This window comes from Cyprinodon variegatus, unplaced genomic scaffold (assembly GCF_000732505.1).
Source record: "Cyprinodon variegatus isolate N-32 unplaced genomic scaffold, C_variegatus-1.0 Scaffold326, whole genome shotgun sequence".
In the NCBI taxonomy this organism is placed as follows: domain Eukaryota; kingdom Metazoa; phylum Chordata; class Actinopteri; order Cyprinodontiformes; family Cyprinodontidae; genus Cyprinodon; species Cyprinodon variegatus.
Genome location: NW_015150779.1, coordinates 634,745 through 650,831, shown reverse-complemented (window position 1 = coordinate 650,831; position 16,087 = coordinate 634,745). Strand labels below are relative to the sequence as shown.

Genomic DNA, 16,087 nt, shown 5'->3' with positions numbered 1-16,087 from the left:
AATCACATTAAATGAAACTCTTAAAATGAAACACATTAGTTTTCAAAGACGAGCAGACATTTCAGAAAGCAGCAGGACAGAACTAAGAAGTGTGTGAAAAGAATTATGACAGCAAGGAGATAAAAACTTATTCCTTTGGACATTTATTTTGCATAATTCTGTTTTTTTATGTTTTTGTTGCCAAGTTGTATTCATCGTCTTTTGATATTTTAGTCATCTATCTTAAATTACTGAAGATGATGTCAAAAAGTCCTCTGGGAAAGTTTCTCAATCCAGTATTTAGGATGTAATAAATCAAATGGATTAGGTGTGAACATGAGCTTTTGTTGCTGTTTCATTATTATTTTTATTTTTTTTAAATTACAGTTACTATCAAAATTATACTCAACTTTCAGCGTTTATTTATGTGTGTTTAAATTCAGCTCAAATGTGCTTTATTACTTCAAAAGGGAAATTAAATCTTGTCATTCTCCTTATAATATTGCCTCAGAAAACAGGAATCCCAGGGAAGGGAATTTTCCCGAGGTTCAATATTCTAGGATACCGAAATCTGCATTCCCTGCTTAGTTTGAGAAATAATGTGTTTAGAATGATGGAAGTTTCCCCACATAATCATACATATTTTCTGTGATTATGTATGAATTTAATTTCCAAAAAGGTAAAAAAAAAATGGTGGCAAAAGTCCTTCAAATTGTAATGCATCCAACACCGGAGGCAAAAAACCTTGGAATAAAAATAAGCTTGCAGAGCTACTCAAACTTGCAGCCACCTTATTAAGCAACGCAATTCTACTTTTTCAGTTTAAGTTCTTTGGTAATTAGCTGCATTTGATACATTTTGCATCAAAGGGGGACCCATCAAGAGAAATTTTAAACCATTGCTTTAATGTATAGGAAAAAACTAACTAACTAATTTGTTGCTGGGCAGAAGATTAGTGTCTGTATATTACAAAAAGGTTTTCTTAAAAAGAATTAATGATAAGATGGCAAAACCTTGCAACAGTTTTTTTAAGATGAATAAGAAAAATACATTATTGAACATTCTCCCCTGTGTTATTAGACGGGCATTAGAGATAATATCACGCACAATACTCAGCTGAAGAACAATTACAGAATGCGACAGAAGAATTTCCCTCTGGGATCGATAAACTGTTCTGATAGCGATGATATTAATCAGGAACATTTTCAGGTTTTAACAGTTGGATGTATTAAGCGGTTCAGTCAATCTGTACAAACACAGCTTCTCACATCACTGCTCTGCATCAGCTTATCTGGAAATAATGGATGGGCTATTCACCAGCACTCAGTAATGGCATAGCTAAATACCATGTAGATAGTAAACAGAAATTTAAATGAACACAACGCATTAGTGCCCGCTGATGATTAATAGCAGCCTCTCATTATCAGTATGAAGTAGCAGTTAGTGGTATCATCTGTTGACTGTTTTCAACTAATTGGTTGGTCTGTAAAAGGGCAGTATTCAAAGTTGTGTGTTTTACAGAACACAATGGGATGGATTCAAATGGTTTTGTTTCTCAATATCATAAACACTGAGATTGGTGTTTGAGAAACATCCTTTTTATGATCGACTTGAGCTTTCGTAGTTCCTGGATTATTAATGAAAATTTTAAGCAGTTTCCTCTTATGAATGGTGACAGTTTAATTGAGCTGGTTGAAACCTGGATACTCTTGGGTTTTTCAGGATTCCAAACACACATGTAATATGGTTTTAGAGCCCAATGAACTCATAATGAGCCTCTGGACTAACCCAGGCCTCACTTTATTATTAATTAAATGATTGAGTAGTTAACATGGGGGTTACATGCGTTAACATGAGTAGATATATGTAGATGGGAATTTTAGTCAGGATTTTAATCTTCCAGTGCTGATGTGCTGCTTGGCAAGGCAGTAAATCTCACACTGACCATCTCTAGATGTCTGTATGAGTGGAAAGTGCAATTTACGTTAAGTTTGGTTACCATTTTTTTTTATTCTAGAACCTAGTTTGCCAGGGAATCAGGACATCTAAACAGACTCCACCTTTTCTAAAAATAATGATCAAATGTTAAGTCATAACCATGCAAGAAATGTGCGAAAAGCATAATTATCAAATTTTCAGTGATACCATTTGTGCATGTGTATGAGCCTGTTTGTTTAAACAAGACTCTGCATTTCATCAGGATTCTTGTTTTTAATGATTGTAGAAATGCTGTGTTTTTTTACTAATTCTTCACTGAAGAAGCTGCCATAAGGGGTCTGTAGAAAACCATCAGTTTAATACTTATTCCCATAAAACTTCTCATACTGCTTAAAAAAACAGTTTCCTTTTAAAATAAACATGTCCTTATTTTAGCCAAGATATAAATTAGTTCCTAAATGGAGTTTACAATTTTTTTTTTTAAATGTTCTGTTGGAAAGAAAATGCACAAGGACAACTGCACTTTAAATGTGAGTTTAATTGATATTTATAAAAGCTTTCTCATGTTCAAAACTGGGGTTCTCTATTAAAAATTGAAATGTCTTATCTTATGTTTCTTGTTGAAACAGTAAAATAATGAAACTATCTCATTAAAATCCTTTCCTGGTCACACATACACACGTACAGTAAGGTGTCTGCCTCTGAGGAAAAGCTGGCATTGAAACAGGCAGCTCATACAGACTCTAAAGTACATCATTGGTCTGAGGTGGAAAAAGGGCATCACAGTAGGGAGATTTACTGCCAGCTCAATGGCTGGGCAGACACCAACGAGCTTACTGCCTGCAAATGACTCAGCCCAACACTTCTTGGGTTATTTCAAAGTTTTTCAAGTTCACAAAGGTATTGGTTGCTACAAAGGCTTTCTGAAAACTTCAAGCATGAGTTATGATTCACATCAGAGGTGTAGGTTTGTCACCTTTGCATTCAGAACTTCCTCAAACTGCATTTTTCTTTTAGGAGAACTAAGAATAAAATAACAAGGATTTGATAATTCATCTTGAGATTAAAACCTGGCTTTTATGATGAGCAGATACAGTGCCCTTAGGTACAGTTGTTCATTTCAGTCCACGCTCCATTACTTTCTCTGTATGCAACTGACGTTTGTATAAATATTTATTCATGGAATCTTTATGCATGACTAACCACTTCAGATATTTTTAATAGTAACTGTAAATACTTTCCTAAAACAATAACAAAAGTGGTTGATTATGGACACGACTTACTTGAGTGTGGCTCTTAACTGGTTTAGTAGCAGCTTAAATACAGAACAGCTGGAATCATTAAAAGACCGAAGCCTGAGGACAAATATAAAACACTAGAATGCTTTGCTTAATTTTCCCTTAAAATTCCCTTTAGACCTTACAAAATTGACAGCAGCCTAAATTCTTTGCAGGCAGAACTAATCACTTAATTGGATGTTATTAGTTCTGTTCCAATGTTATGCTATGGAAGCATTAAATAAGCAAAGCCAGAATAATCTATTTAGAACATGTTTGAAAGTTAAAATCAAAGGGTAATAAAGCATTTAAACAGTTTTTCTCAATTATCTGCTTTGAATAAGACAAATTTGATTTTGAAAAAGTTGTCTAATTACACTTTGTAAGTAGCAATGCATTTTCTAAAAGATGGATGGGGAAAAAAGCATTGCTGAAACTTATAGAGTATCGGTCTCATGCACAATAAACGCAATACATAACTAATAAGATGTCTTATTTTTATCTCTCCCCTAGGAAGGCTGTTTTAATGTTAGATAGTGATTTTGAACAACCTGCAGTTGATTTGTAAATGTCTTATATATTTACTCATTAGACCCTGTCAGGTGTTGTGTAAATACTTCACTTCATGTCAGCACCTTGCTTTAGTCTTTAAGCTTTTGTGTGTCATCATTAGCAGCCATTCTTTCATTGCTTTGGTGTAAGGTGCTTTATACAGTTTTTCTATCCGATTTTCATATGTTATTCTGATCATGCACACAGTTTCTTAAATAGCTTGCAACTTTGGGGACTGATGTATTTGTGCAAACACCTCTGGTATTGTAAATATAATTGTTTAGACTACCAGTCTAGTATATTTGGATGTATGATGGAACACAAACGTATTATGTTCTTTGTAAAGTGCCTTGAAAAAGCACTCATGTCTTTGACCTTTTTCTTATTTTTTGTCACATTACAGCTTTAAAGGTGATACATTTTATCAGGGTTTTATATGATAGACCAACAAAAATGAAAATGTTTTGGCTGAAATTAGATTTCTCTGCAGGGTGGCCGGGCTCTCCCTTAGTGACAGAGTGAGGAGCTTGGCCTTTCACTAGACGTTTAGAGTAAAGCCGCTTGTCTACCACACTGAGAGGAGCTGAGGTGGCTCAGATATCTGCTTCAGATGCCCTTGAAGGCCTTCCTTTGGGAGGGCTTCCACCGGGGGGAGGCTGTATGGGATGAATGAAGTCTGGGATTCACTGCTGCCCCAGCGTACCCAGATAAGGCGTCTGTCAGGGTAGACATGTCCGAGAAAGTCACTTATTAACAGCAGCCTCTAAGAGAAAGAAGCATAGAAACATATCCGAAGGCTTGTGGAAGGAAATTGGATCCGGGGATGTGTTATACAGTATAGAATGGGACTATATAGAAAGGTGAAGGCAGTTTTATAGCCCTAACAGATACACACTCACTTGCAGTAAGGAGAAGTGTTGTTTCACCGTTATGATTACCAGATGGATAGTTGTACTTTCTTTAAGTGGTTTGTAAAAAAAGAGGAATATTGGTTCTGTAAATGTCTTCCTTCCTTCTTTTGGAAGGTTTTTGAATATTTAGAAGGCTTTAGATTATATGCAGTGTTTTTGTAATTATAATGCATATAGTGACATGTACCTACAGTACAGGCTTCATTTAGTATGCCCCTATAAAATCAGGAATATAACTGTTTCTCCATCACATGATAGAGGTGTATTTATGGCTACTGTTAGAGAATTATGGTCTGTGAATAAAAAAATATTGATGTGAACTGTGGTCAGGTCTCCTGTGCCAAGATGAAGGGACTTATGATTACATCTGATAGATAGCTCAAGCTGAAGTGAATGAATTGGCTCGGTCAACAAAGGTCTACATTTAGATGAGGATTTAGAAGCAGAGGACCATTTATATCTGTGGTTATGTCGAGGTTTTTGGAAGAAAAAGATGAATAGAAAGAAGAATGCTGCCGATAGTCCTTTAGTATTAATTTCATTCTTAATAGGATTTAATCAAAAAAGTTGAAGTGACATAATTCAATTCAATCAATTCAGTTTATTTATATAGCTCCAATTACCAATACATGGAACTTTACAATTTAACCAGACCATAAAGTCAAACTGATTCAAAGTTTTCAATCTAAGGAAATCCAGTTAATTACATGGACTAAACATGGATAAGAGTTTTGTTCATTTAAATGTGTTGTGTGGTGTTTGAACCCCCCATTCAATTTAATTACTTTTGAAAAGAAAGCAAATTGATAAAAAATTAACTTTATCTGCTGCTGTGACAGTTTCCCTATTAAAGCACATAAAACCACAACTTAGAAGAATATATCCTTTACATCTCAGGGAAATATTTTCAAACCAGTAACCCATATAAAACTTTGTTTTGGGAAATAATAGCAAAAATTCCTCCGCTTACTTGGTTTTACTTCTATGTAGTATCTGGAATAGATGATATGTCATTGTTTTAAACCAAGTAGGATGTTGGTGAAATGCAGTCTATGGACTTCACAATATCCCCTCCCCCTGAGTGCTTCTGTACTAGTTAGTTGATCCTCAATTGGTTAATTTAACTGTAGGTATTTCTACTGTACATATTTGCCTTATGTCTTAAGGGCAGATTATACTTCTGCAACCGCACACATCAAATGTCGTTTGGGTCTGGTCATGAACCAGTTTTACTAGTGCACCGTCGGTCTGGAATTTGTAGGGAAGCAGACCACTTTCCCGCCAAAGCCATAGGGGAGTCTATTGGAGAACTCGTAAGAACTTCGACGGATTGTACTTCCGAACCGCCCAACGAGTAGTCAGGATTTTTTTTTGGTGCGCGATGACTGTTGCAGAACCTCTGTGCGGGGGGTGTAGTCGTGCTCAGAGACAGATTTGAAGAATGCAGAGGCTATACGTCAAAAGCATAAATTGGCCTTTATGTGTAGGTTTATCTTCCTTCTTATGGCCGTTCTCACCCCATGAGCCAATCCTTAGTCAGAGCCCCAGACTGATGGTGGATTTATATGTATTCAGTTTCCCAATAGTCCCTCCAACCCAGCTGTCACTGTCACACCAAGCCTCTTGCTGATGGTCCATTGCAGCCTTGTGCACATGTCCTGTTTCGTCCCTGATGTCCTCTCTCAGCTCTTTGGTCTGCCCTTGATGGTTGAGAGGTTGGAGCTGATTATGTTGATTCTGTCGGGTGATGTGCTTTTATACATAACAAACTTAGAAGGGGAGAAATTGATTGTGTGTCCAAAATGGGTGCAGCACTACTCTGTGGGAGCCTGAAGCCGGGTTTGTTTAGAAACAAACCCTCCAAGTGCTTATTGGTGATTAATTCAGTGTTGCTTTCAGCGTCTTGCTAATCTCACTGGTCATTTTCTGTCTTTACACTCTCAATAATGGTGAATAAAATTCCCATTTTTCTTATTCTTCTGTTGTCTTACATTTATTTTCCAATTGTTGATAACTCACCCAAACCAGCGCCAGTTTAGCTCTAGAACTGGCGTAGTGAGAAAATACCCTCAATAGGGTTTTTTTCAGTACCTATGCCAGCCAGTTGAACGGTCTCTGCTGTGTCAGCTCAGCTGGGAAGCTATAGAACTGCTTCTTTTTTTAATTTAAAAGACTGTCGGACATAACAGGGAGTTAAAACTCTTACTTTTATCTGGAGCTGATTTTTTATAGTTTGAAAATAATTTTTTTTTTTCGTAATTCAGACGTTAACTGGAAATGTGACATTTTAATATGATGAAACAATAATCGACAGACTCACCTTAGACTTTAGAGGAAGACAAGAAAAAGTCAGGTATTCTGTTCACAAATCTATACAAACCACTTCATCCAACAAAAGGATCACTAAACTGGATGGATGGGTGGGTGTGGGTCTAGTGTAATAGTGCTTTGAGTGGTCAGTACGACTGGAAAAGCACAGTATAAATTCAGTCCATTTACCAGTTATCTCCCAGTTATTGGTATGAAATATGAAGGGACTGTCCAATGCACGTTTTATGGGCTGTGCTACTTGTCGATACTACAAGGTACTTTTCTTTACTTACAAGATGTTTACTGTATTTATCGAAGTAAAACATGACATACTCAGTCAGTGATTTACAGACAACCTGAGACAACTTTTAAAGAGCCTCATCTTTCTCCCCATAGATGTTCACTGCTGTACACCACTGTGAGGGTGGTTGTTGTTTTAGGAAAAAATCTGAAATGTGAAAATTTTTGCAGACATTTTCACAGAACAGGAACCCCTTTTTTTCCCATGCTGTACGTTATCTCATCATCTTTTTGGTGTATCCCAAAAAATGTTTCTATGAGTCAATGAGTCAAGACAAGAATCATATTTTTTTATTTAAAATGCCCTTTCTTTAATGTGTATTTACTGCTTTGAATACTCCTGTTTATTAAAATGCCTAACTGGCATGATTGGTGTAGCTATACTGTAGTTTATAGTGTGCTACTGCGCAAAAACAATCTCTCTCTCTTAGTGTTCACATGATCATCTCAGTCAGAATGTTACAGAATGTTCTATATTCAATCTACAGTACGAATGCCTCCAACTGGTAAAACCATTATTTGATTCATTAACTACAAAGTAGGTTGTCATTTTCAGTTAGAGCCAACTCAAGCAATCAGCATGCTGAGCTGAGTGAATCTTTAACATAGCATCCCTTTTGCATTGTTTGGAGGTTATTAACTAGGCCTACATGCAGTGTATGATATTTCAGAGTTTTCCAATATTGTCCTAACACTTATCTTAAACATTAGATGACAGACAGACTAAACTGGAGATCACATGAAGATGAACAGTGTTTTATACCTAGTAAGGCGTTGCTGGAGAATAATTTAGTTAAAGCAACACATCTTTGAACAACATTGTAATAGAGGGTGGATAAGGAAGTGCGAGCATGGATGTTTAGGTGTATGATAGAGGTTTATAGGAATCAATCTGAGTATGTCTGTTTGTGAAGAAATTAAGAATGAAAAATGGAGAATGCACCTCCCATCTTTTCCACAGTTTCACCAACCAACCTCTTGTGTTTTCTGCTTCCACATGGCTGCAGATTTTCATCTGTTGTTTCAGCCCCTGCAGTAGGATTTTTTTTCTCTCTTGTGAGTCATTTTGCTCTTCACCTATAGTAGACGCTATCCACTGCCTCTCAGCTTCTGCCTCCTCACATCATTCTCCCTTGCACAGGGATGAAAAAGGACATACTAGTTTATATCTTCTCCCTTCCTACTTACAATATTTACTTTAACAAGGTCAAACAGCATTAAATTGTTCACAATCTGAACACTTAGTTGTGTTGGACAGCTAAAGATATGTGGCCCTCCAGGCGATTTATTCTTGCTTCCTATAAGAGGATGAAACAGTCTTGATTTTTCCTGTTATCCTAATGTGAACCAAATTTCTGGTGCAGCTGAATAATTGATGAAAACAAGTTGCATGAATTTGTTGATGCTAAAACGCAAAATGGTTTCATTTATGGGTTACATACAAAAAACGCCCCCATAATGACTTTTTCTAAGACTCTTGATGCTGCCTTCATAGATTCAACTAAACAGGGTAACACATATGTTTTCCCCAGCCTTTGATTATAGATCTATATCTGATAACTTGTTATATTTACCTTTAAGCTGATCTTCAGATGTAATAAAGTGACATATCATAGAATGTACTGCCTTCTATCTACAGGTTAGAAAAGCAAACGCATTAGCTTATTGTTGCACTCAGCAATCAGACTAACAGAAACAGGAAACTGTTGTTAATAACAGTGTAATTCTCAACATATGTTCTTTCATGCTATACTCTGATAAAAGGAAAACATAACTATTTGATAATACTGATGAACGTTGCAAAATGATGTATGAATAAACTGCTAAATAAACAAAAGGTTGAAATGGCTTTGGGGTCATGGCAGACGCTGATCCTTATAATGAGCAATCTATCCAGATAATTGAAAGGGAAACACATTATTTTCATCTCATTAAGAAGGTTTTATTTGAATTATATATAAAATCAAATATTTTATAACCAGAGCCTCAAGGTGGGGTACCTATTAATAAAAGATTAGTTGAAATTTGTATATTTTAAGCACCATACAGTACATCTAGTTTAATGTAAGATGGGTCATTCATTTTAATGGTGTCAGAACTAAAAAGTCCAGTTAAAAGCAGTACGGAGAGGCTAGTCAATCCAAGGCAAAGTGTTCCTAGCCTGTCCAGCCAGACTGACTCAAGCCACCTACACAGCATATCCTAGAAAGAAGCACATTTTCAAAGGCATGGCTAAAATGTAAAATATATATACATCTGTAGTTGCGTAAGTATGGTTATAGATACATGTTGAATTATGGACCCGCCTTCCACATTTTGATTGGTTGGGCATGTTCTAAACTGCAGAATATTGAGCCTTCCCAGAATGACTTATGTCCTGTATATGTAAGTGTGGCTGGCCAGTCTAGAGCTCCACAGCTGGGGCCAACAGTCACCAACTGGAACTGCACAGCAATAAGCAACCAATATGGTTTCTGCCCATACTAACAGTAATAAATGAAAGTAGCCTTAATTATTACACTAAAACTACATGGTTGAGATCTGTAGCTGGACTGTTATTTGTGTTGCTTAGTAAAGAATATAGTAGGAATGTTTTGCTGCTGTCGCTACTGCTACCAAGCAAGTCGGGTACATTGAGTTTTAAAGTAGTTTTTTGTGATTGCCTGACTGACTAATATGAATTTTGACTTCTAGAGTTATTTGGAATGATTTTTGTGATCTAAAAGCGGAATTTAGAAAAAACTAACTTTACGGATGAAAATTTCTTTGTCCCTGATTTGGAGCCAGTTGGGAACAGGGCTGATTGATTTTTTTTTTTTTATCACTATTTATATGATTGTTTTTACCACTTAACGTTCCATCTATATTCTAATAATAAGCCGATTAAAAAATGGCTAATTTTTCCCAAATATTTTTTTATTCATTTTCAAATAATATCATTTAATAGACATAATAAAAACAACATGTCTCTCACACACACACATTTACCCTCAGAGACCTGCACCTATCATAGAGAAAAAGTAAAATTTGTATGTAAAGTTATAAGTTACAAGAAAATTCGATTCAAATAATAATAAGGCAAATAAACAAAATAATAAAAAAAAAGATAGAAAGGCAGAAATGGTATGGTCTTACTTTACAGATGACATATAATAACAAAGTCCTTACTTTTACACTTGGATATATGCGTTAGTCTTTCCAGTCTAATGCACTGTGAAATTTCTTTTAGCAATTGTTTTATATAAGGTGCTTCTATGCTCTTCCAGTTTAAAGCAATAGCTCTTCTGGCATGTAACAATCTAAAGTCCAATAGTCTAGTTTTTGTCTTTGTTTGTGAGAAACCAGTAGGATGTATTCCCAGTACAGAGAGTTTGTCACAAAATGGAATTATGGGATTAAACAAAACAACAATGTCTTTAGGTGCTAGCAATCTTCCAATTCATTAGGTTGGACATAACATTACTTTCTGCACTAAAGATGCTGTTTTTTATTGGTTTTATGTTATATTTTGATTTTGTGATAAACTGATTCATTAGCTGTGGGTCATAATCATTCAAATGACCAGAAATACACATCTGTACAACCACATTCTGTTTTACTTGACCTGAAAATATTTCACTGCCTAATGCCTAAATGATATACACCTGTACATTTGAAATATGTGAAACCTCAATGGCCAAATAAAAAGCCCCAAAAAAGCCCCCAATCTTTTAATTTGCTGAGTCATTGTTTTGTTATGCAGCTTTTACTCCTTCCTGACAGTCAGGCACCTTGGCTAATTCTGGATTCGCTTTTTGTCATAATTGCCTGAAGAAAAGCAAAGTTAACTGTGCCAGACAAAAAGCTATTTTTATCCATGAATGTCCCCATTTCAGAGAAATTCATTATGCGTGCTTTTGAGGAGTGGATTTTGGGATGTTTGATGGTTTGTTGCAGCTACTGTTGGACATCAGCTGCATATAAACAATCCCAACTAAAGACCAACAAACTAACAAATGGATTTCTGACCCATTTTTCATCTTCCAGCAATGCCTCGGACATTTTTAATGACTCCTCTAACTTTCTGTGATGAATTCACTCCAGGAGCCCCTTAGTGCATAAAAGAATTCCACTGGCATGCATAATGTCTAAACAGAAACATAAAGCTAATTAGCAAGCAAAGATTAACAGTTTACTTTAAAATATGGCAGTTTAAAAGATTAGATTATCATAAAATGGAGTGCTGCCAAAAAAGCCCTAACTGCTTTTGTTTTTTTCCAGATGTACCATTTAGTGTAGCAGATCAGGAGCCTATCAGTATTGAAAATCAGAATGTAGCTTGTTGTTAAATAACTCCCCTCAATGTTTGCAGGGAGGTTGCACAGATTGACCAGTTCCTTCAGGAGACGGCAGCAAGGGAAGCCAACGCCAAGGTGCGTCTGCAGCAGTTCATCGAGGAGCTTCTGGACCGCGCCGACCGTGCAGAGAAACAGCTGCAGATCATCAGCAGCTGCGGCACCACGCCCAACGGCAGCCTGGGACGCTGCAGCCTGCAGGCCTCCAAGGGCACTGGGCGCCAGGTTGGAGTCTTTTCACATAATTGTTGAGGTTGATAGTCTGAACCTAATATTCTAGATATGCATTACATTTTCATTCTTTCAGTGACATTTTATTTGCATTTTTAAAAAAATTATAAGATAAAAATCCCTTAAAATCTCATCAATCTTCTTAATCATATAGAGTAAGACGATTAATAATTTTTATTTTTATGTACTATACTAGTTACAGACATATTTAAATTGTTAGGCCTACAAATAGTCAGAATGCCTTAGCTGAAAGATCAGGGAGATTTCTGGATTAAGTTCCTACAACAGGAGTCCTCAGATGATCCAGCTGATGTTTCCAGAATATTGAGACCTCAAGGTGAAACAGGAAGTATGATTCTGATCTGTTTATCATTCAACACCACATCAGTGAGAACATTGAGCCTCTGCTGCAGTTTATCCTGACCAGAGAGCGAATATATAAAGAGGATCCTCTTTTACTCACATCCGTCTTTTTGCCTCCAGGCTCAGTGTGTGAAATGTGCCACTCCCCCCTTATGCTTTGCCTTATTACACAACAATGGGAGAAAAAAATCTAAAAGCAGGCAATGGTTGTTCTTAAAATGCCACATTTTTAAATTATTATCTAACACCTGTGAAAAAAAAATGACCTGCTCCATATTCTAGAAATGTGTGCGCTGCCATGGAAACTAACTCCTGCTTTCCATCAAGGCTTTAGCAGGATTTTTAATCAGATCTGTCTGAAACCAATTTTTGCTTTTGTATTTAAGTAAGTCTGTGTTAAATGCATTTACCTAAAATTCCTGCAGATACTGCATAGATTATAGATCCCTCCTGTAATGCAATCTTCTCAATGTTTATGATATGCAAAAATTTATACATTAGTTGACTTAGAATTCCTTCTCAATGCAGGTGAGGCATTTTAAGTGTTACATTTATTTACTTGTTTAGGAACATCTAGTTTAAAACTGTACTACATTACATAGTGGTATCTTTTAGCCCCCAAATCTCCTTGACAACATTTAGACACTATGTAGATGCCAAATCGTTGTATTCAAGCCATTCCAGCAAAAAGCCTCTTCTGCCCTACCATCACAAATATAAACAGTTAACTAAACCCATCTGGGACTTTAACTGCTTTGATAGCTTTGATAGCTGTGGAAAAGTAGATAATGGTTCCTCTAATAAAAGTTGGGGAATTTGTGATGCATTTGTTCTTCTAAAAAAAAAAAAGCCCATAGAAAATTGTTAGAGGTCATTGCATTAGGAAGTCTTTAAAGTAGCAGGAAATTTATATAAAAACAATCTGGTGGAATCTAGAGGTATATTAATAAATTTTGTCTATATATCTATAAGTACGATAAAGGTCCAAATAGGGCTGAAATAATTAATCGGATTAATCGATTATTGAAATAATTGTCAATTAATTAGTAATCAATTTATCATTAACTATAGAGACTCTAAAACATGCCTTTGGCTGACAGAGCAACCCAGTTATAGCAGTAATTATACCAAACAAAAAAAGACATTTTAGATGAAAAACATTTTCTTCTGTCAATATGATCTATCAAAAGCTACTCAAGTGGAAAAGTTTGAGTTTCACCTCATTTAATTTAGTAAAAAATCTTTTTTAAGGAATCTTTTGCTATCTGATTATTAATCGATTAGTCAAAACAATAATTGACCGATTAATTGATTTGCAAAATAATCGTTAGTTGTTGCCCTAAGTCAAAAACTTATTGCAAAATCCAAAAATAAACACAGATGTTCTTTAACTGACACAAAATCGATCCTATTTTATGTTCCTCTCAGTCTGTAGATCTAGTTACGATTAAAAACCTGTAAGTAGAACTAAAGAGAGGAGAGCGTATTGCCATTTTCAGCATAAGCAAATGCTCAGGTGTCACATATAAGCCAGTAAATTACATTTTATTCCAAATTGGGCTGGAAAGTTGCACATATGCTTTTACCATGATCACTTGAAACTGTGCTGTGATATTAACTGACCAAAGATGTTGCCTAAATTGGGATGCATTCTGTACGGATGTGAGTTACTTCTCAGTTTCCTGTTTTCATGCATGTGCACTGTTGCCAGACTTTGAAAAATCAGCATGAAGATTGCAAGTGTGGTGTCACGCACAAACCACTTGGCACCTCATAAGTCTGTGAAGGGTAGCCCGGAGATGTCACCCAACCAGCCACCTACCTTCACAGCCTCTCTTCATTCCTCCACCCCTCCATCCGGTGTCAGCAGGGTGTCCCTCATCTCCGTGGAGACGGGACTGAAAGCCAAAGACTTATTTGAGAGCTGACACTCGAGTAGACTTGTTTCCGGCCCTGAATTTAATTCCAGGCTGTTTCGAAGGCTTCTCTCAGGAAACAAAGGGAACGCAGCTTGTAGTGTCATGGTTTGGTGAATTTTTTTTTTGGTTTGTTACAGCAGGACCATGAGGGCTAGAAGCCAAATGTACTTGAATTGGGTCCAGACATTCTCAGATGAATGCATCTATTTCATCCATGTTTTCTAATGTCTTTTTCTGCTGTGTGTGTCGGTATGAGAGCCTCAGACAGTTTGCCTATTTTCCTGTGTCCATTTTCACAGGCGCTTAGTCCTAAAACAGGCTGCATGGGGAAAGCAGTGGAAGGAAAGAGAAGGGAAACTGGTTGTTTGCTTTCCCTCTGAGGCATGACATTACACAAACCTACACCTGGCCCTACTTCACACACGTGTATGCGCCGTCTCATGCAAACAGTGCTTCATTGATCTGGAATCCTGGAGTCATGTGTGACAAAGTAATGAAAGTAAACTGTCCCCCCCAAAAAAACGCAAGAGTCTGATTATAAGACCTATGAACAAATAGCATTATCTCCTTTTTTTAAGGGGCCATGTGATGTAATCGATGTTTTTTCCTGGTATTTCAACAGTTTGTGGAAGGTTGTATTTATTAATCTGTTTGTACAGTATATTTCCCCAACAATAACCTACAGTAGCAGCCATTTAAATTGGCCCTTCTTAGTCAAACGCCAGCCGAATGGCAGCCAGCCTCCAGCCACTAGAGTGACCCCCTTCTTCTCATGGGCATGCATAATTTTTTACTCTGACTCCACCCTGTCACTGAATTACAGGGTCTGACCAGGAGAAGGCGCTTCTCTTTAGATCTTAATGTCCACAAATCATGACAAAGAATATTTTAGTAGAAAGGTTGATGTTTAAAAAAGGAATCTTAGGGGACCAGCCAAGGAAAGTGGGGAAATTTTGAATGGCTGCTACTGTATGTTAAACAGTGTCATGATGATGCAAGAATGTGATAAATATAATTTCATAATAATTTTGAGTGGATTTCCCCCTTTTCCAGTTTTAACGTAAGCTTTAAAGAACCAATACAGACTTGCTAAAAAACTTCCAAATATATCTACCCCACTGTGAGGGATTATTATTTGAATTAAAAGCAGATACATCTCCACATTATCTACACAGACACAAATCAGCTTGAAGGCCTGATCAGATCAAAAATTGTTTAGTGTAAAAATGTACGACTGAAGATTCTAATCCGATTGTAAAGAAATTTCCTTTTAAAAGAGAGAGGAGATTTTTGCTGATCGCCATTCCAATTGGCATCCATGCACACAGGTATTCAATGCTTTGAAGGAAATTATCCCCACTTTGGATGTGTGCAACATCAAGTTGATGTTTTTCTGGTAAATCATACAGTTCTCTGCATTGCTCAAATGATTAAATCCTTGTTACATACATCATGATCAGATCATGTTATTTAATGCTCATGTAAACAGAGATTTTGAATTTCCAATTATATATCATATGTGGGAATTTTTTCAAATGTAAACATACTGTAGCTACTGAGTGTGTGAACAACATGGTTTATTAAGTTGAATCTAAATAATAAACCAATTAAATCTTTTAGTATTATGCCTCGAATACAAGCCATTAGCACTACAGGATTGTTAACAATCCCTGAAGGAAAACAATGAGTTTATCTTGCTATTCTACATTCAGCATATATAACAACAGAGAGGGTTGGTAAAGCCATAACAAAAAAATAGATAAATAAATCGGAGAAACTTAAGCCCTTTTCCAGACAAAAATCGATTTGGGTATATCTAAAAACTTCTTGGTCGGATCGCTTCCATCCACACAAAGTGGTTGAAAGAATGACATTTGAAAGCTGGGAAAGTTTCAAGCCTCCGTCTGGATTCATCTTTCTGCATAACAAACTAGCATTGCTGTTAATGCGAGCCAACGTAGGCCTTTAAACCG

General features: G+C 36.4%; 1 protein-coding gene across 2 annotated transcripts in view; it reads left to right on the top strand.

Annotated features, from left to right (window-relative positions):
• fbxo41 (F-box protein 41) overlaps positions 1–16,087 on the top strand; it is a 63,769-nt gene that overhangs the window by 28,682 nt on the left and 19,000 nt on the right. For both annotated transcript variants that reach the window (XM_015384868.1, XM_015384869.1), the window contains exon 4: positions 11,619–11,826. In XM_015384868.1, the coding sequence (XP_015240354.1) occupies positions 11,619–11,826 (208 nt within the window). The remainder of the gene's footprint in view (positions 1–11,618; positions 11,827–16,087) is intronic.